At 50.7% G+C, this 24,217-nt stretch overlaps 1 protein-coding gene across 8 annotated transcripts in view; it reads left to right on the top strand.

The window, feature by feature from the left end:
• Window positions 1–24,217, top strand: part of ABLIM1 (actin binding LIM protein 1) — a 302,737-nt gene that overhangs the window by 169,801 nt on the left and 108,719 nt on the right. For all 8 annotated transcript variants that reach the window (XM_055119610.1, XM_055119611.1, XM_055119609.1 and 5 more), the window contains 2 exons: window positions 18,894–19,077; window positions 24,041–24,150. In XM_055119610.1, coding sequence (XP_054975585.1) covers window positions 18,894–19,077; window positions 24,041–24,150 — 294 coding nt within the window. The remainder of the gene's footprint in view (window positions 1–18,893; window positions 19,078–24,040; window positions 24,151–24,217) is intronic.

Below are 24,217 nucleotides of genomic sequence, written 5' to 3' on the forward strand. Positions count from 1 at the left end.
TGTTTTCATTCTTCATCTGTCAGCATGTCTCATGTCCCCAGCTTCCTGTGGTCACTTTTCTTCCCCTTATCATCCAAGGGCAGTGTTCAAGTTTCCCCATCCTGACACTCTAGCGAGTTTAACCTTCCCGCCACCCCCATTTCTAGGGGAGGAAGCACTCCCACCGCAAACCTGAGGGGAACCCCCTAGGTCAAGCTAATTTCTCCAGTATCTTTTGAAGGGGCACCTAAAAAGGTAAAAGGGGGCAGCAACAATGAACTCTCATAATCTGTTTTATTCATTCCTGCAGACCGAAATATAATCACCTTAGTGTGAGATCAATGCAAAAGTCATAGTGATATTTGACTTTATTTTTTCATATATACCAGTTGACCAGCTCATCTCACATTGGACTAGTCACATTTCGAATGTTCAGTGGTCATTGAAGCTAGTGGCCAAGTATGGGCAAGCACCATTCTAGAGAGTGCTCAAGCTTTGATTTCTGTCGCTCCCCTCCCTTCAAGTTCTTGCCAGGATCTTATTCTTGGCCTCTTTTTTTCCAAATGTAATACCTTTTGCCATCCTTGCCCCACATTCATTTTCATTTCCCCCAGCACCAGGAACACAGGCTGCTGTTTTCAGCCGACTGTACTCAAACCTGCCAGCCCTGGAGGGAAGTGACAGCCCGGAATAAGCCGCAGCTCCCCCTGACATTCTCAGACTGGCTCATGATAAGGAATTTCTCACTGACCAGCGCCCTTTCTTTCCAATTCATGTATTTTATGGGCTAAAGCTAAGTGTTAAAGTTTATTTAGGCTTTGCATGTAGGAGGCCCTGGGTTCTTTCCTCAGTACCACACAACAAATTCATATGCTTTCATTTTTTTTTTCAGAGCTGTTTTTGGTCTATGGGAAAAAATGGGGGAAAGCACACACCAGCTATTCCCTGTGCTCATTCACCCCATTTGGGCGTGGCTTCCGTGTGACACCCTCCTCCTTACTGGCTCTGGCACTGCCCGACGCCCCCTCCCTGTCACATCAGGACTCTGCATTGCCTCGGTGTCCCTGCTTCCTCTGTGATGCTTTCCCAGAAGAGACACAGGTCGTGTCCTGCGGGGAGCTGGTCTTCAGGCCCGCCCACTCGGCCCAGGCCGTTATGTCTTCAGACAACACTTCTGTTTGCTTCCGGTTACTTCTAAATTAGAGGTGTTGTGCTCAGGCTGTGAGCGCATGTCCCGGGACAGGACTGGTGGGAGAGAACGCTGGCTAAAATAAGCCTCGGCTCTGGCCAAGAACTGGCAAAGGGCATCCAGGTCCTAACTGACCCGCATCCAGCCAGAATTCCACTCCTGTTCTCCTTCCCTGCTCTTTCTTTCACACAGACCATGTTGCCGGGTCTCCCGGGCCCTGCAATGAGGCCAAAGGTTGCTTTCCACGGCTGGAAAGGCAGCCCTAAAATGCAAATTTGTGGTTAAAAAAAAAAGAGGTGGTCTCTTGAGGGAACTACCTATTTTATGTAAGAATTAGAGAAGTGTCATTAGAAGAATCAATGTTTAAATTAGTGCTATGTATCCTTTTAAATAATGAACCTTGTTCTGTGTCTTACTTTCCATAACAGATGTTAAGAATCGGAATCATTTTATTCTTTAAAAAGAAAGAAAAAGAATGACTTTCAGACTTGCCCTTCAAGCCTGTGTCCCCCTAGAACATGTCTCTTTCTTCCCTGTCTCCTGTCACTTTGCTTTTTCACACGCTGGAGAAGCCATGTTCTCTCGTGAACGTGGACTTCCTCTCATTCTTTCCCTTGACGGCTTTCTAAGTAAGTTTCAATCATTTTGAAAGCTTTATTTTTTTTTTTAATTGCTTTGCTTGGGGGGGTAAAAAGAGTTAAATGACTACAACGGTGAAAGGGATGATGGCCTTGGATTGGAGCTCATAGCACAAAGTCAAATCAGTGACCAGTCCAGTGTTGCAAATTGGGTGGTAACATTTAAAAATGGGGGGGGAGCGATAGCAAAGCGGGTGGGGCGTTTGCCTTGCACGCGGCTGACCCAGGTTCTAATCCCAGCATCCCATATGGTCCCCTGAGCACCGCCAGGGGTAATTCCTGAGTGAAGAGCCAGAAGTAACCCCTGTGCATCGCCGGGTGTGACCCCCAAAAAAAAAACATTTAAAAATGGGGTTGGGGATCAGGAATTTCATTGACGACGCATCTCACTTCCTTAAAACTATGACATCTTGGGATCTCATAATCCAGTATTTATCCAACTGGCAGGTGTTAACTGAACACACACCACACCCCATGCATGATCTTAGGCTAAATGATGGGACAAGAGAGAGACAACTACCATATTTGCATGCAGCGGTATTTGGGGGGAAGTAGCCAGGAGCTGTATCATGAAGTCATGCATATGGACCCAAGTAGTGCTATGAGGAAGAGTGATAAGCGTGTTCAGATCAAAGATCGTGAGACTGTGCGGAAATGAACTGGGCGTACAAACAGGTGTCTAAGGAGGCAGCAGATGTCATTGAGACGGAGGTAAGAAACATTACCATTAAGGTTGATGGGATTTGATGACCAGTTAAATGGGAGGTATGAAGAAGGATCTAGGGTTTTTTTGTTTGTTTGTTTGTTTGTTTGTTTGTTTTGCTTTTTGGGTCATACCTGGCGATGCACAGGGGTTGCTCCTGGCTCTGCACTTAGGAATTACTCCTGGCGGTGCTCAGGGGACCATATGAGATGCTGGGAATCAAACCCAGATTGGCCAAGTGCAAGGCAAATGCCCTACCCGCTGTGCTATCACTCCAGTCCTGGATCTAGGATTTTTGTTGGTTTTATTTTTTTGGCTTTTTGGGTCACACCCAGTGATGTACAGTAATTTCTCTGTGCTCAGAAATTACTCCTGGCGATCGATGCTCAGGGTACCATATGGGATGCTGGGGATCAAACCCGGGTCAGTCATGTGCAAGGCAAAAGTGCCCTCCCTGCTATACTATCACTTCTGCCCAGAAAGATCCAGGTTTCCAGTTGGATTTCTTGAATGGATAGTTGGTTGTTCCCAACTACACCAGCATGGGAACACTACACAGGGGAGTCTTGGGAGAGGATTCTTGGCATTCTTTGGTGAGATCGCTTGGTACTTCCAGACCCCAGTGGATCTGGGACTCAGAGAGGTAGGTCTGGACTGGGAAAAAGGAAGTACTTGTCATTTGATATTGTGGCTGAAGCGATCCCATTGTGTGTGAGCTTTCCCTGGGAGAGGGCGTGTGGTAGGAACTGGGGGGCAATACATCATGGGAAGGAAGGGAAAGCAGATCCCCGGTGCATGAAGGAAGTGGGAAAGTGGTTTAATTAAGGAGTGGATTCGGGAATCAGAGCATAGGAGATCCCTTGAAGCATGTCCATGATTTCTAGTACTCCTTCCTTTACTCTTGATTGTAACTGAACGGAAGATGCACAGTGGCAGAGCTCAGGGTCGGGGGCGGAGGGTCCCTGTCGGCTGCTCCCCCATGGCCCAATGACAGCACTTGGCCCCTGACTCAAGGAACCTTTGGGGTTGATGGGTAAAACAAATTTTATTATTAGATGATAATATTTTATATACAAACTACCCCCAAGTAATTTACAGAAGATTTACTTCAATCGGTACATTTTCTAATTCGGTACATTTTCTAATTCTACTATGTAAAATTCAAGTGTATTTTTCAGATATTACTGACGCACAAAATTATATTAGTTTTAAGTATAAGACATAATGACTTGGCATCTGTATGTTTTACGGAATGATGGCTACCACAAGTCCAGTTAAAGATCTGGCACCGTTGATGTTGGTATACTGCATGTCTGTAACAAATCATCATGAACAACTTTGTAAAATAAAGAAATATTTTTAAAAAATTATTTGGCACCATACATAGTTACAATTTTTTTTCTTGTGCTAAGAATTTTTAAGATTTGTCCTCTTAGCAACATTCAAATATATAATATAATTATAGCCATCATGCTGTAAATTCTGTACCCAGGACTTTTTCTTTTTATAACTAAAGGCGTACTCTAGCTTTTGATCCCTTTCACTCACATTTTGTCTTTGGCAGCCATCATTGATACGATTTTCACCTGCGTCCCTTTTTTAGAATATCCTGTATGCTCCTGGGTTGAGCTGCCCTGTCTAAATATGGAGCTTGGGATATTAATACCTACTTAGAGAGTTTCAACTATTTGAAAATTCACTAGAGGCAAGAATTAACCAGACTGTAGAGGAGTATTGTACAAATATGCCTCCTTTTTTTCCAGTCAAATGATGAACAATCTTTACACCGTGGCTTATATAACCTTGGTGCTCCAGTATGATGTGGACTGCACTGAGAGATGCAGCACAGAGATGAAAGCCCTCGCCTTGCACATGGCCAGCCCTGGTTCGGTTCCTGACACAGTATATGTCCCCCCAAGTACCACCAGGTGTTATGCTTGAGCACAGAGCCAGGACTAGAGGCCCTGAACACCCGTCAGCGTGGTCTAGCCTGCCTCAAAATACATACATATATACATAAATGATAATATTGTATATTTTATCCTCAGAGTTTCGTGACATGTTACCTAATCAAATAAATATCACGTACATTATGAACGTAGTTTGGATTCCCAGGCAGCACAGGGCAGGGCCCCTGAACTCTGCAAGATTACTCCATCTCACACATCTGACTCTTGTTGGGAGAAATGATCCACGGGTCTACGGTGAGCAGAGTTGTGGGGGGCCTTTAGTCCTGCAGGATCTTTTTTGACAGTGACCAGCCCAGGGAGATGAGACACTGGTGCCCTTGGGAACAGAGGACAGGTCTGCTTGCTGTCTTGTACGCGGAAGGTGCCAGATGTCAGCGGCATGCAGAGGACCTGGCTGGCTCACAGCTCCTTATAAAAAGTGAGGGTTCCCCAAAGGAGTGGGGGGGAGGGGAGGGAGAGAGAGAAAGAGAGAGGGGGAAAGGGAAGGAAAGAGGGGGAGGGAGGGAGAGAGAGAGAAAGGGTGAGAGGGAGAGACAGAGAGAAATAGAGGGAAGGAGGGAGGAAAAGAGAGGAGGAGACAGAAAGGAGGGAGAAAGGAGGGAGGGGGAGGGAAGAAGGGAAAGAAGGGGAGAGAGAGAGATGGAGAGACAGAGGAAGGGAAGGAGGGGGAGAGAGAGAGGGAGAGAGAAAGAGATAGGGAGGGAGAGACAGAGCGGAGGAAGGGAAGGGGAGAGAGAGAGAGAGAGACAGAGGAAGGGAAGGAGGGGGAGAGAGAGAGGGAGAGAGAAAGAGATAGGGAGGGAGAGACAGAGCGGAGGAAGGGAAGGGGAGAGAGAGAGAGAGAGAGAGAGAGAGAGAGAGAGAGAGAGAGAAGAAAAGTGCCTGCCATAGAGGCAAGGGGTGGGGGCAGGAGGGAAACTGGGGACTTTGGTGGTGGGAAACATCCCTGGTGAAGGGACAGGTGTTGGAACATTGTGTGACTGAAACCTAATCAAGAACAACTCTGTAACTGTGTATCTCCCTGGGATTCCATTAAACATTAATTAATTAATTAATTATTTTAAAAGATGAGGGGAATCCCTAAACTGGGAGTCCCGGGGGCCAGGACACAAGCCGGCGCCCCCAGAGCATGTCACCGTGCCCGTGCCCTGGGGCTCTCACCTCTGGGTTCTCAGGGTGCCACCACCCGCTGTGAACGCACAGTCCTGGGCTTCCGGCCCCGCCTGTCCCTTCCTCCACCAGCATCCAGAGAGCAGGGCGGGACGCTTGCTAGCTCCGGGTCGATCCGAGTTCCCTCTCTCGACCCTGCTCTCTGTGGAGGCTTGTTTCCTGAGAGAGGAGATGCTGAAGTTCAGCCAACACCGTCAGGGAAGAGTTTTCTGAGAAAGCGATCCGTGCAGAGAAGGCCGTGGGAGTGTTTTCCCGAGAGAGACACGTTCCCTACTGTAACTGGCCGCCGCCCTGTTCGCAGAGTAAAGAGCTACTCCGAGCCACCCTGGAAGCCCACCCTCTTTAAGGGAACAGAAAGCCCCCTCCCCTTCCCATGTCAGGGGAGGCTTCTAGAAGCCCTGGTGCACTACTGCCCGCTCTGGGGAAGTCCATGGAGCAGCACTTCTCAACTGGGGGAGTCAGAAGGCCCTTGTGGGGGCCCAGGGATATTCCAAGAAGGTCACAGTCAAAATTGCATGAGAGGCCACGGCCAGAGATGGGGGGATAGGTGTGGGGGTGGAAGGCCAGTTGGTAGGATGGGGGCCACCGCAAGCCAGTAGGTTTAGAAGAGGACGGTGAGTAGGTCGAGAAACACTGTTATAGAGGCCAAAGGACTAGGAAGTTTCCTCAAGCACTTCCAATGCAGGCATCAAACCAGTTGTACTGGTGGTTTGTTTCCCACCTGACTCTGAACCCCTGGGATGCCCCCGTCAGCCCTCGTTTCTAGGGCCCCTGTCCAGTGCCCACAGTCAGCGTGGGGGGATGGACCGTCTCTACCCGGCCAGTGGCCAGTCCTGTCCCTCTCCTCTGCAGCACAGACTGGAGTCTTCCACCACCTCAGCCCTGTCCAGCCAGCAGTACCGTGCCCCTCCTCACCTGTTCAGTTCAGCGTTTTTCTTTCCCAGAGCCAGCCTCAAATCCAGAACCCCCCACGTGCAGGGCTGGTGCTGCTCTGCCGAGCCCCGGCCCTGGTGACTCAGCTTTTCAGCCTTTGACAAGACCCTGGGCTCACTCTCAGTTCTGTCTTCTCTCCCGCACCATCTACCCGCCAGTTCAGGCCTCTACTGCTTCATGCTCTGAGCAGAAGCGGGTGACCTCTCCCTACCTCAGAGATAGCCAGACTGCTCCAAGCCGTGTCTCTCCTGGATTCATGATTTCAGCAGATCTCCCAGCATCTGCCCTTGCTCCCTACTGCAGTTGATCGGGAAAGCAATAGTCAAGGTGACCTTGAAAAAAAAAAAAAGTCAGACCCTGTCATTCTTCCAGAAAATTCCACCATCTTCCAGAAGGAGCTGTGACGATCTTACTCTGATTTTCCTGGCTCTTCCCCAGAATTCTCTCAACTTGTCTCCTACCACTGCTTTCTCCCTGGTTCTTTCCGCTGAGCCGCGCTGGCCTGCCGGATTGCTCTTGACCAGGCCCAGTGTAGCATTAAGAGCTTTGCACCTACTGTTCCTTTTGCCTGACAACAGTCCTTTGCCCAGATAGGTGCCCAGTGCCCTGCTCCTGTTCCCTTGGGGTCTTTTCTCAGGTGTCACTTATCAGTGACTTTGTCCTGACTGTCTTGTTGATGTTTCCATGTGTGTCCGTCTCTGGGTGATCATGTTTGTTTATTTGAATTTATATGTGGTTGATTGCAGGCACCAATGAGGTACTTCTAGTGCCTTTGTATCAGCCAGTTTGTATCAGCCATTCTTAGGAAACGCAGTTCTAGCTTCCCATAGGCACTCAATGATACTTGCTGAATGAATGTGTGAATTGTTTATTATTGAGCAATACACTAATCAAAGGTCATTATTTCCAGGTTAATAAATCCAGGTCACTGAGATGATTTTAATAATTTTTTTTCAAGTGTGAGAAGGGGAAAAAATTTTTTTTCGTGGTCCCCACATGTCACACTTTTCACACAGTCAAACATTTTTCTCTCCTATCCATTTTTAATCCTTCTAATTTCATGAAACTAAAGATTCTTTATAACAAAGACAAGATGGACAGCTTTCTGGCCTAGGGCCTGGATCAGACAAATGGTATGCGTGCTCAAATTTAGTCATTCTAGTTTGTACATATTGCATAGATCTTTTTATCTATTAAGTGAGGTAGGCAGAGCAACAGTACAGAGGGTAAGGCATTTGCCTCTTACATGACCAACCTGAGTTCCATCCCTGGCATCCCATATGGTTCCCTGAGCCTCACCAGGAGTAATTCCTATGTGTAGAGCCAGGAGTAACCCCTGAACATCCCTGGTGTGACCCAAAATCCAAAACTAAAATAATTTTAAAAATTAGATTTTTAAAAATGTGAGGTAGGGAGTTTTGACTTTTGGTAGTGGTACACAATTGCCTTTTTTTAAAAAAAAAATGTTTGAAACTTTATTTAAGTATGTGATTTACAAAGTTGTTCATAATACAACTGATTCAGGTATTCAGTGTTTCAACACTATTCTTACTTTTAGTGTGACTTTCCCTCCACCAATATCCCCAGTTTCTCATCCACACCCCCAAGTCCGCCCTCTTGGCGAGCAAAAAATAATTTATATTGCTTGTCACAACATATATCTCACAGTGGTGTTACTGAAGTCATTGTCTGGTCATTTACTGAGTGGATTGGTACTAGCTGAGCCTTCTGTATTAGTGTTTTCACTCATTGAGCCTAGTGGGCTTCTACGTAACTTTCCCATCTAATTTGCTGTGCTCTGTCTGGGCTGTCAGTGCTGTGAAATTGAGCTCATATGTGGCCACATGCTCCGGGAGCTGTGGAACTGGGATGATTCGGCAACTTGGTATCACTCTGAGGTTAGTCGTGGAGCAGGACCATTTGTATGCCAGATGGTGTCAGTTGTGGGGTGGGTGGGGCACTGTGCCTTATGTGCCTCTACCCCCAGAAGGTTCCAGAGCTCTCAGCCCAGAAGATGGAGCTTCCTCGATGTCTCATTCACAGCATCTCTCCTACATTTGCCTTTTTTAATAGTCATATTTCAGCAAAGTGAGGTGATTTTTTTTTTCAAAGAAAGCATTTCGGAAATTGACTATCAAAACTCCAGCAAAAATGAGGAAGGTGACAGTGATGTTAGGAATACCAATCGCAAGCAGTACCAGTACTGATAACATCCCAAAGAGGCTGTTTTCAGTGTGGTCCAGGGACTGACTCACCTTGTCACCTCCATGACCCCTCCCCCTGAAAAGTAGGAAAACTTCAGGTGGGCAAATGGAGCTAAGCTTATCACCTCCGATGGTGAGTCAGGTATATCATTAATGAGAGCACAAGTGAAGTTTGGGTGGTAATTTGAAAAGGATCCTATCAGAATCCATGAGTGGGCTCATTCTGTAGTCTGAGACAGGACTTTTGACGGTATATAAAAGCTACTGTCTACTGAGGGACAGAGGGCAGAAGTAGGATCTGATCAGAGCAGTAAAGCCCTAGAAAGCAAAGCATCGATCATCTTTTTGTCCCCGTTCAGCCCAAACAGAAGGATTGGGTCAGCATCCTCTGTGACGGAAATGGCTCTGTAGGAATTTTTGTTGGGGGAAGAGGGACCTTCAAGTGTCTTTCCGTGATATAAATGAACTTGTTCCCAGCCTGTTTTCACAGATGCCTCTAGAGTCCTGATACAGGACTTGAAAAAACCCTGTGCAGGATCACAGGGCCAGAGAGGGGTCATCTGTTACCCCAGGACAGAGTATTTACAGCATACCCAGAAAACCATGGTAGCCTCTGATGCTCCCTGGAAGAATCTTCAAAGCTATCAACATACTGAGCCAGAGAAAGGACTCAGGGGCTGAATTGAAGCTCAGGTTCAGTCCTCAGCTCCACCTGGGTCTCCCTGAGCACTGCCAAGGTCAACAGAGCAACGAACAACTGCCTAGGCACAGCCGAGTATGACACCTATATATCCCTTTACCTGATTTCAACACTCAGTTCTTGTCCAGTGTGATCATTTCCAATTATTATTGTCATACTGGCCCCCTCTCTATCTTACCTACCCTCCAGAAAGATGGTGATTTAAATAGTGATTGTATTTTTTTTTCAGAAAGGGAAGAAGTGTCCTGTGTTATTAATAACCACATTTCAAAAGACCTCTGGACATTTTTTTTCTTTTTGGGTCACACACAGCGATGCACAAGGGTTACTCCTGGCTCTGCCCTCAGGAATTACTCCTAGCATTGCTCAGGGGACCATATAGGATGCTGGGAATCGAACCCGGCTTGGCCACATGCAAGGCAAATGCCCTACCCACTGTACTATCGCTCCAGCCCCTGAGCATTTCTTTTTTACCGCAGAAACATGTAAAATCATCTTTTGCAAAAGTCACATCAGCACATTGTCCACATCTGAAGAGCAAGTGTGTTTGTCCTCCTGGAAGGGAAGTCTGTTAGCTCAGTTACACATACTTCCTCACTAGGATGGAGCACGGATGCCTCAAGGGCCTGTGCTCACTAGTGTCCCCCCTTTGGCTAGAGCTAGAGGTCTGTCTCACCTACTCTCTTGGTGGAACGAACCTTATCCTCCTTAGATGGAAAAGAGCTGATCACCGGCTTGCTTAAAATAACCCGCATAGGCTTAACGACCGTTATCACCCTGGCCTCTTTCCCTTCTGCCTAATCCCATCTCCATCCGTCTCCCTTTTCCCTCCTTCTCTCTTCCCTCCCACCCTCCATCCTTCCTGCTACTGGTCCTCTTCCACTCTTCTCATGCCGGAAGTGCTGGGGATGGAACCTTACCATCTTACTCTTTGTGACCAGGACCTTTGTGTAATCGCTGACCAGAGACAGGGCACAGCCTGCCCTGGAACGGGGCACGTGTGAAGGGAAATGGTCTCTTGAGTTGTCGAGTTGCGGTCATTTTCAGTTGCTAAGGGATTCATAGACTTCCAGATGCAAGGATGGGGCTGGCAGCTAGTAGAGTAGTGAGAGCATGTCTACCGCATGCGCCAGGTTCATGTTCAACTCCCAACACAACGTCTCTCAAGGATCAAGGGGTTCAGCCCTGAGCACTGCCAGGTGTGGCTCTGGGGGCCCCAGCATCACTGGGGTGACTTGGGTATCCCGGGCACTGGAGGGTCCAAGCATCATCCGGTCCTCGAGCCCTTCCTGCCTTGAACTGCAGGCCCAGTTGGTCAGAATTGCGAGTGGAGCCCTGGGTTTCCTGAGTGCCGCTTGGGTGCCCCCCACCCCTGCCAGCCCCCATCCAAACCAAACACATGCAAGGAATTGGGAGGGCCCATACTGCAGTGCCACTCCCGATGCCAGCTGGGTACGTGGAGGAGCAGAGACAGGTTTGTTGGCACCAAGTCAGGCTGGAATGCCCGTTGCCTGGTGCTGTGCCAGTGGAACTTGTTTCGACACACACCGTGTAGACACTAGCCTGGAGTAAAGCAAGTAAAAGGTGGGCTCGAGAGAACGGCTCGAAGAACTGAGCCCTGAGTTGGCACGTGGGAGGCCTAGGCGTGGTCCCCAACCCGGCACAGTCTCCTGAGCGCTGCCAAGAGTGCCTCTCAAACCACGCTGCAGTTACTCCTAAGCACTGCCAGGAGTGGCCCTGCAGAACCATGCTGCAAGTAGCCCCTGGACACTGCCGAGGGGGTGGAGGGGGCGTCCTGAAGTCCGAAAGAAATTATTAAAGCCAGGTAAAAGGAGGCGCTTCCCATCTCTCAAGGACCAAGGACGTGGTGTCTGCCTTCCGTGAGCTGGCAGGGGAGCTAAGGAGTCTGAGGGACAGCGAATGGGGACGCAGAGACAGCAGCATTCATGCAGGGCCAGGCGGGGGACTGAAGGGACCCCCAGGAGGTGGCGCCTGAGGGCTGGCAAACTCTCAGCTCTATCGGGCCGTTAAAGTCGAGGGCAGCCTGGTGGCTGGTGGGTTGGCATTGGCAGGAGGGAAGAAAGGAGGGATCTCGCCAGTTTGGGCACCCAGGAAACCCAGGACCCCACGAACAATTCTGGCCAATTGGGCCTGCAAGTTCAAAGCAAGCAGGGAGGGGTGGAGGAGGGACTCGATTTGACACATGTACAAGGTGAGCAGCCCGGAGGGGTCGGGGATGTGGGTACACATGGGCAGCATCTCTGCATTCATAGCTGATTCTGGTGGAGGAGCGGCAGCAGGAGAGCCCCGGAGGAGAGGCTGTGAGACCCCAGGCACGCTCCTCTGTGTCCGCGCGGGGAGGCTGCGTGTGCGAGCGGGCCTGTAGGGTCAGCTGTGTGGCGTTCTCTGGGGCTGCAGGCTCAGCTGTCGGCACACACAGCTCTCAGACACCACCTCCTGCTCCCTGGGAGTTCGTGAAAGCAAAGGCTCGGGACCCAGCTCTTTCTGGGAACGGAGAGGGGGAAGGGATCGGAGAGACGTTGGCAGAATCCACCTGTGGGTCCCGAATTCAGATGTGGACCTGAAGCCGGCCTCTCTCCCTTCCTGCTGCCCATCTGCAGCTCCAGGCCGCCTGTTTCTGATTATTCGAGGAACTGCGCGCTCTCAACAGAAGATTTTCATGCTTGCTTCTGTCTTCAAAGACTACCCCCAAATGGCACATAAGTGAGACGGATTGTTCTGAGCTGTCGCTTTGTGTTTCGATCTGGTCGTAATGAAATATTGCCTGCGCATGAAATTGCCTAGGAAGGGTTAAAAACAAACCACTGATTTTATTAGTAGAAGTTCCAGAAGGACCCTGCCCACGGGAACGCTTCGCTTATTATGGTCCATGTGGATTCTGCCTTAAACAACAGCTGTTCGGATGCCCACTTGGCCCTCTGGGTCAACTTCCGTCTTCCCCAGAAAGGACCCGGGCCCCAGAGAAGGATTCTTGACTTGATGGGCATTTTGAAATCACTGCAGGAAAAAAAAAAATTATTTCAATATGTGAGCTGAGCTCGGCTCTTGCTTCCAGGACGATACATTTGCAAATCGCTATTTCTGCCGGGAAGCTGCCCCCTCACGGTATTGTTTGAGTCTCTCTTCAGCTATTTTGAGCTCTGGGCTGTAGCACATAGTACTTTTGAGCTGCAGTGTTCAGGACTTCCAAACACGCTGCTCTGCGTTTGCTCAGAGTGGGGGGGGGGGGGGGGAAGGCAACTCGGCAACACCCCGCACTGAAGCGAGCCTCGGGGCGACTTGAGAAGACATGCTTCCCAGCCTTCCCTCTCTGGAGCCTCGAAGAGGAAAGATTTTAGGAAACGGGGAGTGAGACATCTTGGCCAAAGACAGAGAGCTGAAGGGGAGAGTGGAGGAAGAGGGTGGCAAGAATTTGGTGGTCCCAGAGCTTCTCAGCCGCGTGTTTGAGTCCCACACCTTGATGGGACCCGTCCCAGGAAGCTGGAGGGCAGGGTTTCGACCCAAGGAAATGTAGCATGTGGGAACAGAGAACCCATGTCACCAGAAATAGCAGGCACGGCCCACTCTCAGCCAGCAAGGAGCCTCTCCGTGCCTTCAGTGGCACCTCAGAAGGGCTCCTGGACCCCAATTAGATTTCATATGTGGCTCCAAACATGGGCCATGTTTGGCCTGGAGAGAGGGCAGCGTGTTGGAGTGTGCGCTGTGCCTGCGAAAGTCTCAGGTTTGATCCCCCATCCCACCCCCAGCACCACTGACAATGCACCCACCCACCCACCCCCACTCCTGCCCCACAGTAAAACAGAAGACAGCCAGGAGAATCGGAGAACAGAGATGTCGTGGGGAGAAATGCATAGAAAATGCACCATTCTGTCTACCCAGAAAACTCCTGCTTTTCCTCAAGGCCTCGTCTTGGAAGAGAGAGAGAGAGAGAGCACAGTGGACTGAGTACAGACTTTGCATGTTCCCCTGAGCACCACCGGGCATGACCCCTGAGCACAGAGACAGGAGTAACACTTCAGAGCAGCCTGGTGTGGCTCTTAAAAGCACCCCACGTTGGTCCTGCTCACTGGATGCCCAGATATTGCTGATAGGAGAGGACTGCAATGAGAGTGGCCGTCCAGCAGCAAGACCATCTCCGGGGAGAGATGAAGGAGGTTCGTCCCTCCTTTTGCACTTGACCCCAAACCCACCTGTTTTGTTTTTTTTTTTTATCAAATCCAGTGATGCACAGGGGTCACTTCTGGCTCTGCACTCAGGAGTTACTCCAGGCAGTGTTCGGGGGACCATGTGGGATGCTGGGAATTGAACCCGGCTCAGCCGCATGCAAGGCAAATGCCCTACCCGCTGTGCTATCGCTCCAGCCCCCCACCTGTTGTTTTAAATATGACCTAGTCTCCTAAACTTCGCAGCATGCACTCGTGGACAGACAGATGGGCTGTCCCTGCAGTGAATCTGTTGCCACCAAGACAGCAAGCGCTGCTTTCTGAAGACAGAAGGACGGTCGCTGCCCTGGCCCCGTGCAGCCACGCACGCGGCCACGGCACCCACTGTCTTCTTCCACACCTCCATACTTTGCTCCCCGTCTGCTCCATGGTATTTTTATAACACACGCCGGCGAGCGTTTCCCCCCCCATCCCCTTTTTAAATATTTTTAAAATGTGCCCATTACTAATTTTACATCTTTTACATAAAGTGGTTTGGATGTTCATCTTCCCATTTGACAAGTTCATGGCATTCCGGGGTTGTCAGAAAATAAATCCAGGAGCATAACAGCAGCGAGGCTGGTGGCCGTGGCTGTACCTGAGCAAGAGTGAAGCAGAGAGATCCAGTGGGCTCCTGAGCATGTTTGAAACCATTTGCCATCGAAAGCAATTAATCTTATTCACAGCAGCTCTATTCTTCTTTTTTTTTTCTTAATGAATGGAATCTAAGCTGTCCTTTGTCTGGGCCAATGTTAACTTTCAACCAGAGCTGAGACAAATGGAAAACCCAGAGTTAAAAAATCTAGGTATTTCTTATTGAAGTCTGACCTCCCAAATTGAGATTTTTGTGATCATTTGAATGTGAACATTTCGCTTTGTGCCACCGGCTCAAAGTATTTGCTAATCTGTTCATGTGAAACAGATCAAAGCTTGTTAACAATTTTGGATGTTCACCCACAGATATTTTTGGTTAGAAAGAAGAAATTCTTTGTCAACGTGTAATTTTTCAAAAATTGAAATGTAGGGCTCTCACACCAATATAAAACGACCGTGTATCAAAGATTTATTCAACTCCTTAATGAGAGCCTGCAGGATCTGTAAAGCTGGTTCAAAGAAGAAGTAAGGGACTGGAATATTACAAAGGCACTCATTCAAGAAAGAACGTTGGAATAAGAGGCCAGGGCTAGATACAAATCTGATTAGCAATCCAACAGGATGATCACACTTGACAGAGAACATCTGCATTGCTACTGGGTAAAATCTACAAGTTACCATTGTTTTCACAGTTGGGGCCTTTGGCCCGAGGAAAGTGCTTGGTGTCAGTCACTGCTCTCAGCCCAGGTGTGTGCAGTGGGGGCCTCTGGATGACATGGGGAGAGCCTGTCTCTCCCCCTTACCTGTGTTCAGGCTTCAGACAGCTTTTATTAACATCTTGTTATTAAAGTGAGCGGACACTTGGATGACTTTCCCGGGGCAATTGAGGGCCTACCGATAAGAGAGAAACGGCCTCATTCAGGGGCTGGGAGGAGGACGGGGAGCTGTGGATGGAACAGATTCAGTTTGATCATAAACGTTCTGGGGATGGATGGGGGATGGTCACACAGCAGTGTGAATGTGGCAATGTTACCTACTGGACACATGAAAATGGCTGCGGGGCAGAAGTTCGGTTCAGTTAGTTAGAGAGCACTGGCCTAGCATAGTTGAGCCCTGAGCCCTGGGTCCAATTCCTGCCAACAAACCAAAGCTAAGAGGGTCTTTTATTGTTGTTGTTGTTGTTTTTGTTGTTGTTGTTACCTGGATTTTACCATACGTAAGTAGACCTTCAAGTAAACTGACACCTAAGTATGTGGGGAAAAGTTAATAATTCTCTTCAGTGTGGAGTTAGCCCGTTCTTAATAAGCCTGTGTTGGTGCTAATTCACTTTTTCTTACCCATAAACACGTACAGAACCCTCAGAAATGGAGTGATTCAAAAGCTTGGCTTTGGGGCTGGAGTGATAGCACAGCGGGTAGGGCATTTGCCTTGCAGGTGGCCGACCCAGGTTCGATTCCCAGCATCCCACATGGTCCCCTGAACACCACCAGGAGTAATTCCTGAGTGCAGAGCCAGGAGTAACCCCTGTGCATCGCCGGGTGTGACCCAAAAAGCAAAAAATAAAGCTTGGCTCTGCAGCACTTGCCCACTTTTCACTTGGTGCTAGATCATGGACAGGCCTGTTAGTTGTAACTATTGATCAACACTATCGATTACTTGTCTGGTCTCGGATCTCTTTAGAAAAGATAGTGACAGTTTTGAACCTATCCTAGGTGACTGAAAGAACAAACCAAGGGCCTTCCTGTTGGGCCAGATATGCGAGTGCGCCACTTCCCGTGGTTCTGAAAGGCGCCCAAGTGTAGAAGGGCGGTGTCACACTTGCCCACACCCCCTGAGCAGAGCAGGGAGGCACCCACTTGTCAACGTGGGGGCTGGATTAAAATTCATTCCAAAGTTACTTTCACAGCAGTGACCGCACGGGCACAGGTGCCTGAAATCAAAGATTCCGAGGGGGGTGGTAGAAACTCTTGTCTGTCTACAACACCCAAAAGGAGAGAGAACAAAAGGGAATGCCCTGCCGCAGAGGCAGGGTGGGGTGGTGGGGGATGGGGTGGGGGTGGTGGGAGGGATACTGGGATCACTGGTGGAGGTGAATGGGCACTGGTGGAGGGATGGGTAAACGATCACTGCATGACTGAAATGCAAACACAAAAGTTCGTAAGTTTGTAACTGTACATCACAGTGATTCACTAATAAAAAAATTAAAAAAAAAAAAAAGAAACTCTTGCCTGTGAAATGCATTGACATCTCACAGGAAAAAGAAAAGAATCATCATCAGAAAAAAAAAAAAGAATCATCCTCAGAAAAAAAAACAAAAAAAGAATCATCCTCAGAAAAAAAAAAAAGAATCATCCTCAGGAAAAAAAAAAAAAAAAGAATCATCCTCAGAAAATACAAAGGAACTGCCCTCTCCAGTGGTCAGCAGCCCTGCCTGCATTTGCCGCAGGGGAGGGGCTGGTCCAGCCCTGAGCTCCCTGCACCCGGAGGCCCTGTGTTCAGGAGGAAGCAGGTGTGAGCACAGTGGGGGTGCTGGCAGGTTTGGGAGGCAGCAGGTGGTGCCCGTGCTGGCATTCAGGTCATGTGACCACAGTGGTATTTTTAGGGGGCCCCTCTGCAGGCGTGGTGGCCCCTGGCCAGCCTCTTGGGTTTCTGGATTGTCCGTGGCACAGAAGGTCACGGCTGTGCCGTGTTGATCTAAACAAAGCTGAGGACTCGGCACAGAGCACTTGTTTATGGGGTCCCCGTCTCCTTGGTTATCTGTCATCATCTGCCATGAGTCAGGGCTGCTCCCCGAGGGCAGGCGGGCGGGCGGGGCACCCCGCCAACAGGATCCACTTGTATCATCTTGAGAGTGTCCCGAGCCAGGGGACAGAGTCAAGGGCTGAGGGGTTCGCTCCACTCTGGAATGCAAATAACTGAAATTAGGGGCCGGGGAGTGCTCGAGAGAACCCACAGGTTCAGTGAACACGATGTTGGTCAGAGCTGGAGAGAGCCCAGGGCTGAAGGCATTGATTGGCCTCGTGTGCGACTCACCCCAGTTCGATCCTGGCACGAGGTAGGGGTCCCCGAGCTCCACCAGGCTCGCTCCAGAGCACCGAGCCAAGAATAGCCCCTGAGCACCACCGGGGGTAACCCCCAATTTTAAAAAATTAAGGAAGAAAAAAAATTTTTTTTTTTTAGAGAGAAAGAAAATGATGGTTATTCCCAGAGCAAAGGGGGATGAGAGGGATGGATAAAGGGATCTTTCCGGCAGGGATGGCCCTGGAAGTTTGGTCATGACCATTATATACACAGAGGTGTCAGGTTAAAATCTGTGAAACTCCAGAATATTAGAAACCAATTATCAGTCCATAAAAATTTAATTTTACTTGCTTTGCAGTACTATGGGGGAGGAGGGGGGTGGAACCCAGGTTTCATGCATTTTACCACGGAGTTCCTGCCTCAGCCCTCAAAGTAAATGTGTATCTTTGGATTTGGGGCCACATCTAGTGGTGCTCCGGGAATTGCTGTGACCAATTCTTGGGGACTGTGAGGTTCCAGGGACCGAAACCCAGGCCTCTTCATGGCGAGCCTGCACTCAGCCTGCTGAGATGACTCTCTTAGCCGTCCCGCCACCAGCCCCTTTCCCCCACACACACACCACAAAAAAGGTTTTTCAGAGGTAACTTGGTGGTTGGACTTCTGCACCATTAGGCCCTTAATTGTTTAGGCGTCATGGGCCTTGGGAAGCCAGAGGTTAAGGCTGGAGGTTCTGACTGCCGCCTCCCACCCATTTGGCAGCGGAGAAACATGTCCTCTCGGGAACAGCTTTAGGCTTGGTTTTGGACGAGGAGCTTTGCCCTTCCCTGGTCTTGTCTGGACACAGGGAGCAGGCCCAAGCCCCCAGCATCCCATACACACTTGGAGGCGCCATCACCACAACCCGCAGCTGCCATTTAGAAAGAGCCCCCCCCCGCCCCCATTCCCCGGCCCCATGAAGACCAAAGCATCCTTCGGGCCTTGCTAATGCCCCGCACACCAGTTTCACCTTTCCTTCTCAGCCTGTTCATTTTTTTTCTCTCCATAATATGTAAATAATGGGCTTGTCCTCTTGACTGACAAAGAGAAAATTGCATGCCAGGATCGTTCATCATAGAAGAGTATTTGCATTGTGGGGGGGGGACAAAATAGACTTTGGTCATGTCCGCTGCTCCGGGTAGAGTGGAAACGTCAGAGTCTGGGCCCCAGCCGGGCAGGTGAGGGGGCCAGCGGGGGGACCTCTCCTGGGCGGCACTGCTTCTTCATCCCGGAGACAGCTCACATCCAGGGTGCCTCTCCACCGAGGGCGGCGTATCTCCAGATCTCAGCCGCGGCCCAGACGGCCGAGAGCCAGCCCGTGGATTTCACTCGTATGAGATATTGCATAGCTCCCCAAAGGGTGGGGAAGCAGAGGGGTGGAGGCAAGAGCGTGCTCGGCTCCACAATAAACAGCCTTTTGTACCAATCCCCGCCTCCCCTCGCCCCGTCCCCCCTGCGCTCACGGACACGGAGCCAGCGGGCGGGCGGAGGGGCGGCCCAGATGCTAACCAGATGTGCTCTTGCCTCCCGCAGTGTGCGGCTGTGACCTGGCCCAGGGGGGCTTCTTCATCAAGAACGGGGAGTACCTCTGCACCCTGGACTACCAGAGGATGTACGGCACGCGCTGCCACGGCTGCGGCGAGTTCGTGGAAGGGGAGGTGGTGACCGCCCTGGGCAAGACCTATCACCCCAACTGCTTTGCCTGCACCCTCTGCAAGTGAGTCGGGCCGGGGGGCTTTTCTCTTCGTGGAAATGGGAGGCTCTGCTGCCCACGCCCGCAGCAGGGTGGGATGGGGGTGGGGAGGGGTGCGTGCGCCTTCTGTCCCCAGTTGCTCTTCCACTGGAAATAGTCTGAGTCCGTGCGCTGGGGGCTCCTGCACTCCCCACGGCTGGCCGGTGCTCGTCAGAGGGAGGTGAGTTGAGGCGAGGTGATCTCTGCTCAGCAGACGGGAGGGTTTTCGGGGCTTAAGACCCCCAGCCTGAAAGCAACTCCAGATCTTCAAACATTTGGACGTTGTTTTGCTTTAGCTGTCCCACCCAGCTGTGCTAGGAGGCTGCTGCGAAGTGGGACCTAGGGGGTCACTGCTGGCGGGATCAACCCCACAATTCTTAGAACTCGCCCTTTGAACCGTCTTCCTGGCCTAGATATTAACATATTTTGGATGGAGAGAAAAATGGCATTTTTTTTTTTTTTACTGAGAAGTAGAAAGCTGATTTGGAATTAAAATACTGTGTGTGTGTGTGTGTGTGTGTGTGTGTGTGTGTGTGTGTGTGTGCAGGTGAGTGTTGAAATAGTCCAATTTAGGGACCAGAGTGATAGTACAGCAGGTAAGTCCTTCCCCATTGCCAACACGGGTTCAATCCCTAGCATTCCATACGGGCCCCCAAGCACTGCCTGGAGTAATTTCTGAGCACAAAGCCAGGAGTAAGTCCCGAGCATGGCAGGTGCGGCCCCCAAACAAAACAAAGCAAAACAAAAAAACCAAAAAGCCGAATTTACTCTAGAGCAAAGTGGGCAACCCATACCCCAGGGGCCAAATTCCACTCAAGGCCTGTTTTTTAGAGCCAAAGTTTTGGCAGAATCCAGCCACGCCCATTTGTTTCCTTGTTGCCTTGGCAGCAGAGGCGGCGCTGAGTGGCTGTGGCTGACGTCCTCTGATCCCTGAAGTCTAAAAAAATATTTGCAATCTGATCTGTCATCTCCCAAGGTCCCTTCCACACAGTCCCAGCAGGCTTGGTTCAAAGGGTCTGAGGCGGAGAAGGCGGCGGGCGGTGGCAGGGGGGCGGAGGGGGGGAAGCGGGGGCTGGGGGGGGCAGGGCGGCTGTTTCCTGGGTCTGGTGAATGCTGCAGGGAACAGAGCTGGGATGGGGTTGACTCCTGTCTGCTGAGGCTCCCTGCAATGGTCACCTGCTGCTCTGACTCTCCTGGGTGGCCCCGAGCCTCTGGCTTGCTGCTGCTGGCCGCGGACTCCGTCCGCCGTTTCCTTTATTGAAACATAGAGGCAGGAGCTGGAGCAACAGTACAGCAGGTCAGGGCACTTGCCTTGCATGTGGCAAGCCAGGGTTCGATCCCCATCATCCCATATGCTCCCCACACACCACTGGGAGTGATCCCTGAGCACCACCACGGGGTGTGGCCCGAAATCCAAACAGAATGAATGAAAGAAACACGGACCCCCAAAAGGCAAAAAATAATAATAATAATACAAAGCAGAGGAGGCGTTGGCTTTGGTTTTCCAGAATTTTCTGTTTTGGAGAGGCAGGGCACACCTGGCAGAGTTGAGAGGCTGCTCCTGGCTCTGTGCTCAGAAGTTATTCCTCATAGTTTGGGGGACTGTATGCCAGGGAGTTGGCCCCAGGTCAGCCCTGTGCCAGGCAAGAACATTGGCTCCTGTACCACCTCCCTGGCCCCGCCAGCATTCCATATTTCTAGGTCAGAGAGAGACGGAGAAGTTCCAAAAGGAAGATCATTTAATGTTATATCATGGTGAAGACCATGCTCATAGCTATTAATGATTTCACTGAAATATTCAGAATTAAATATAATAGCTTTTTATAGCGATTGGCCCATTCCTCAATTACACTTGAACCATAATTTAAGATCTTTAGATTAATGAGCCGAAAACTTTTCCATTTTTAACCCAGAGCAGCATTTCCTCGTGCCCTTTCCTCACCCTTTTGAGGCGACAGCCCTCGGGGGCAGACCCCCCCAGCTGGATTTTAGGGGAGCGGAGCTCTCCTCCTGCTTCTTAGGCTGACATGAAACCTCGAGGATGGGGCTGCAGACGGGGTAAGGGTGATTCCCACCCCTCAGCATCTCCAGCTTCCCTGGGGGAGGGTCCCGCCAACCCTTCCTCGTCCCCACATCTTGGTGTCTTATGCTGAGGTAGAGGCATGTCAAGTGTTCCTGAGCCTGACGTGACTCAGCCAGGCTGGAAGCTCAGACCCAGACCCACTGCTGAGTGTGTCTGTGGGCACCCATGCATGGACCAGGCCCACAGGTGTGTGCACGCATGTGTAGGTATGTGCATGGAGACATGCATGGATGCGTGTATTGGCAGCTGCTGTGCCCAAATTGGAGACCTCTTCAAAGCTCACCAACCGCGTCCCTGCTGATTTGAATGACGCCTCTGAGTCAGCAGTGGATCCCGCCCTCTCAGGGGCTTGGAGTCTCGCGTGGAGGGAACTTCCCCAGGCCTCCTGTGGGACATGCAGCTAGGATTTGAATGCAGGTGCTGTGACTCTGGTCCTCTTTCTGTGACCCTGGAGGAAGAGAACTCATGAGGGCTGAGGACATTGGAATGGGGAAGTAAGACTCACTGAAAAAACAACAAAATCCAAAGTTCAGTAGCTCTCTGGCCCCTGGACCCGAGAAAGAGCCTAGGGGCTAAGGCACTCACCTGCCTTGCAGGCTGGTTTGATCCCCTGCACCACGTAGTCCCCCAGGAAGGGCCCAGAGGCACTCCCAAGTGCCACCAGGTGTGATCCCACCCTACCGTCACAAAAAGCATCCCCAGCCGGTTAAGAACTGAAGTCCAACTTAGCCTCTCTTAGATTCAGGGGGAATTGAGTCTGAAAATCAAAGCCGGGGCTGGAGCGATAGCACAGCGGGTAGGGCATTGGCCTTGCACATGGCCGACCTGGGTTCAATTCCCAGCATCCCATATGGTCCCCCTGAGCACCACCAGGAATAATTCCTGAGTGCATGAGCCAGGAGTAACCCTTGAGCATCACCGGGTGTGACCAAAAAAGAAAAAAAAATAAAATCAGAGCCTGGATCAGAAGTGGGGCCAGGCCTTGGGGAGGCCAGTCGGGCTCCTGCTGGTCAGAGGGGTGCTGGCTCTCAGGTCCTGCCCTGAAATTCGCAGGCTCAGTCAGAGTGGGCTGCTAAGACAGAGCATGTCTGAGTCAGTGGACACCACAAGCAGCTGCCCGGGGCCCACCCTTCCTCCATGACCGTCCCAGACTCATCCACTCAGTGCTCCAGACCCGCCAAGCAACAGAACCTAGCACCGCACCAGGAGAAGGGGCCATGTTTCTAAAAGACACGAGTGTTTCCATCTCTCCTGGCCGGCGGGCACCCAGCACACGTGAGAGCTGCCCAGATCCAGGTTGACTTCCTGTGGAAGGCCCACACAGCTCATCTCACCCAGATGGGCAGCTGAGGGGCCAGCCTTGAGGGGATAGCCGCTGGGGGGATGAGGTGGGGAGGAGGCGGGGAAATGCCTTTCAGGACACTTGAACTTACTCTTGGGTCATTGCTTCTGAGTGAGATGGGCAGGGCTGTGGCGCTGCTACCTTGACGTTTCCTCATTGACGGAGTCTGAGGACTCAGGCTGGTGAAGGTGATGGACGGGCTGGTCAAATGCACGCCAGCAGTCGCAGAAAGCGCTGTGTGTCTTTTTATTTTATTATTTTTATTTTCATAAGGTTGTTCACATTAATGGATTACATTGAATATTTCAACACCCATCCCACCACCATTACACCTTCCTACCACCATTATTTCAAATTTTCCCGCCACCATTCAAGGGGCCTGCCAGGGGCAGATGCTGGATAATTTATTTTCTATTGCCTATTATGAATATCAGGGGAGAATATCCTATTATGAATATTATGAATATCATGGAGTTCTAAAACTGTAACTGGATGGGGTCCAGAGACATCTCTGTAGGGAGCTAATCTATTTTTGAGATTCATCTGGGAGTCTCTGAGTGCTGTGTGTCTGGATGAAGTTATCTGAAAGACCCTCTGCCTGCCAGGCTGGCGGGAGAGGAGGAGCATCACGCGTGCACAAAAGGCAATCATCATCATCATCATCATCATCATCATCATCATCATCATCATCATCATCCCGTTGATCATCGAATTTCTCGAGCGGGCTCAGTAACCTCTCCATTCCTCCTAGCCCTGAGATTTTAGCAGCCTCTCTCTACTCGTCCTTCCCAACGATAACGCATTGGAGGCTCTCTCAGGGCCAGGGGAATGAGACCCAGCTTGTTACTGGTTTGGGCATGTGAAGACACCACGGGGACTTTTCGAGGCTCTCCCACAAGAGGCAATAGTTTTGCAGAATATGCTGTCCTTAAGGAGCGTGTCCTGGGACGTGCATGGCCCTTTGGAAAAGAAGTTAATGCCGAGTTTAAGCTGCCGGGTCTGCTGCTGACTTATAAGGACCTGGGTCTCTCGGCTCCCCGACGTTCAGCTTCCCCCTTGCAGAAGTCCGGGGCAAAGTCGAAGTCAGCTTGAGAAGCACTGCCTCAGGGCCCCAGCGAGCTCAGGCTTAACCCGTGACCCTGTCCCTACACCGGGACAGGAATTCATGGTATTTAAAATGTTTCTCTCGAAGCCTTTTCCAACAGGAAGGTGGAAACTTTGGCCGTGTGAGGTGAGGTGAAGGGGGACTTGCCCCCATGCCCCCTCCCCAGCCCCCCACTCATGGGCAGAGGTAAACAACAGTGTCAGACTCCTTGGCTGCTCCAGGTCAAGTGCTCTCCCCATTTCCAAGTGAGGCACATTTATTGGCTCCATTTGTCTGTAGCTGGGTTCAAACTCAGATTTCAGGAATTTTTGCCCGTGCTCCTCCGGGGAATGAATTGGCTCTGGAGGGCAGCAAGCCGGGGAGGAGTCCAGCCAAGGCATGAAAGGGCTGGAGTAACAATGCGGTCTTTCGTCTGCAGGCGCCCCTTCCCCCCTGGGGACCGAGTCACGTTCAACGGGAGAGACTGCCTCTGCCAGCTCTGTGCACAGCCCATGTCCTCCGGACCCAAGGAAGCCGCCTGCTCTGGCAGTAAGTGCCCCCCCAGCCCTGCCCCCCTTATCCCGCCTCCCTCCCTCCCTCCTGGGGAGCTCAGCAG

Source organism: Sorex araneus, chromosome 11 (assembly GCF_027595985.1).
Source record: "Sorex araneus isolate mSorAra2 chromosome 11, mSorAra2.pri, whole genome shotgun sequence".
Taxonomy (NCBI): Eukaryota; Metazoa; Chordata; class Mammalia; order Eulipotyphla; family Soricidae; genus Sorex; species Sorex araneus.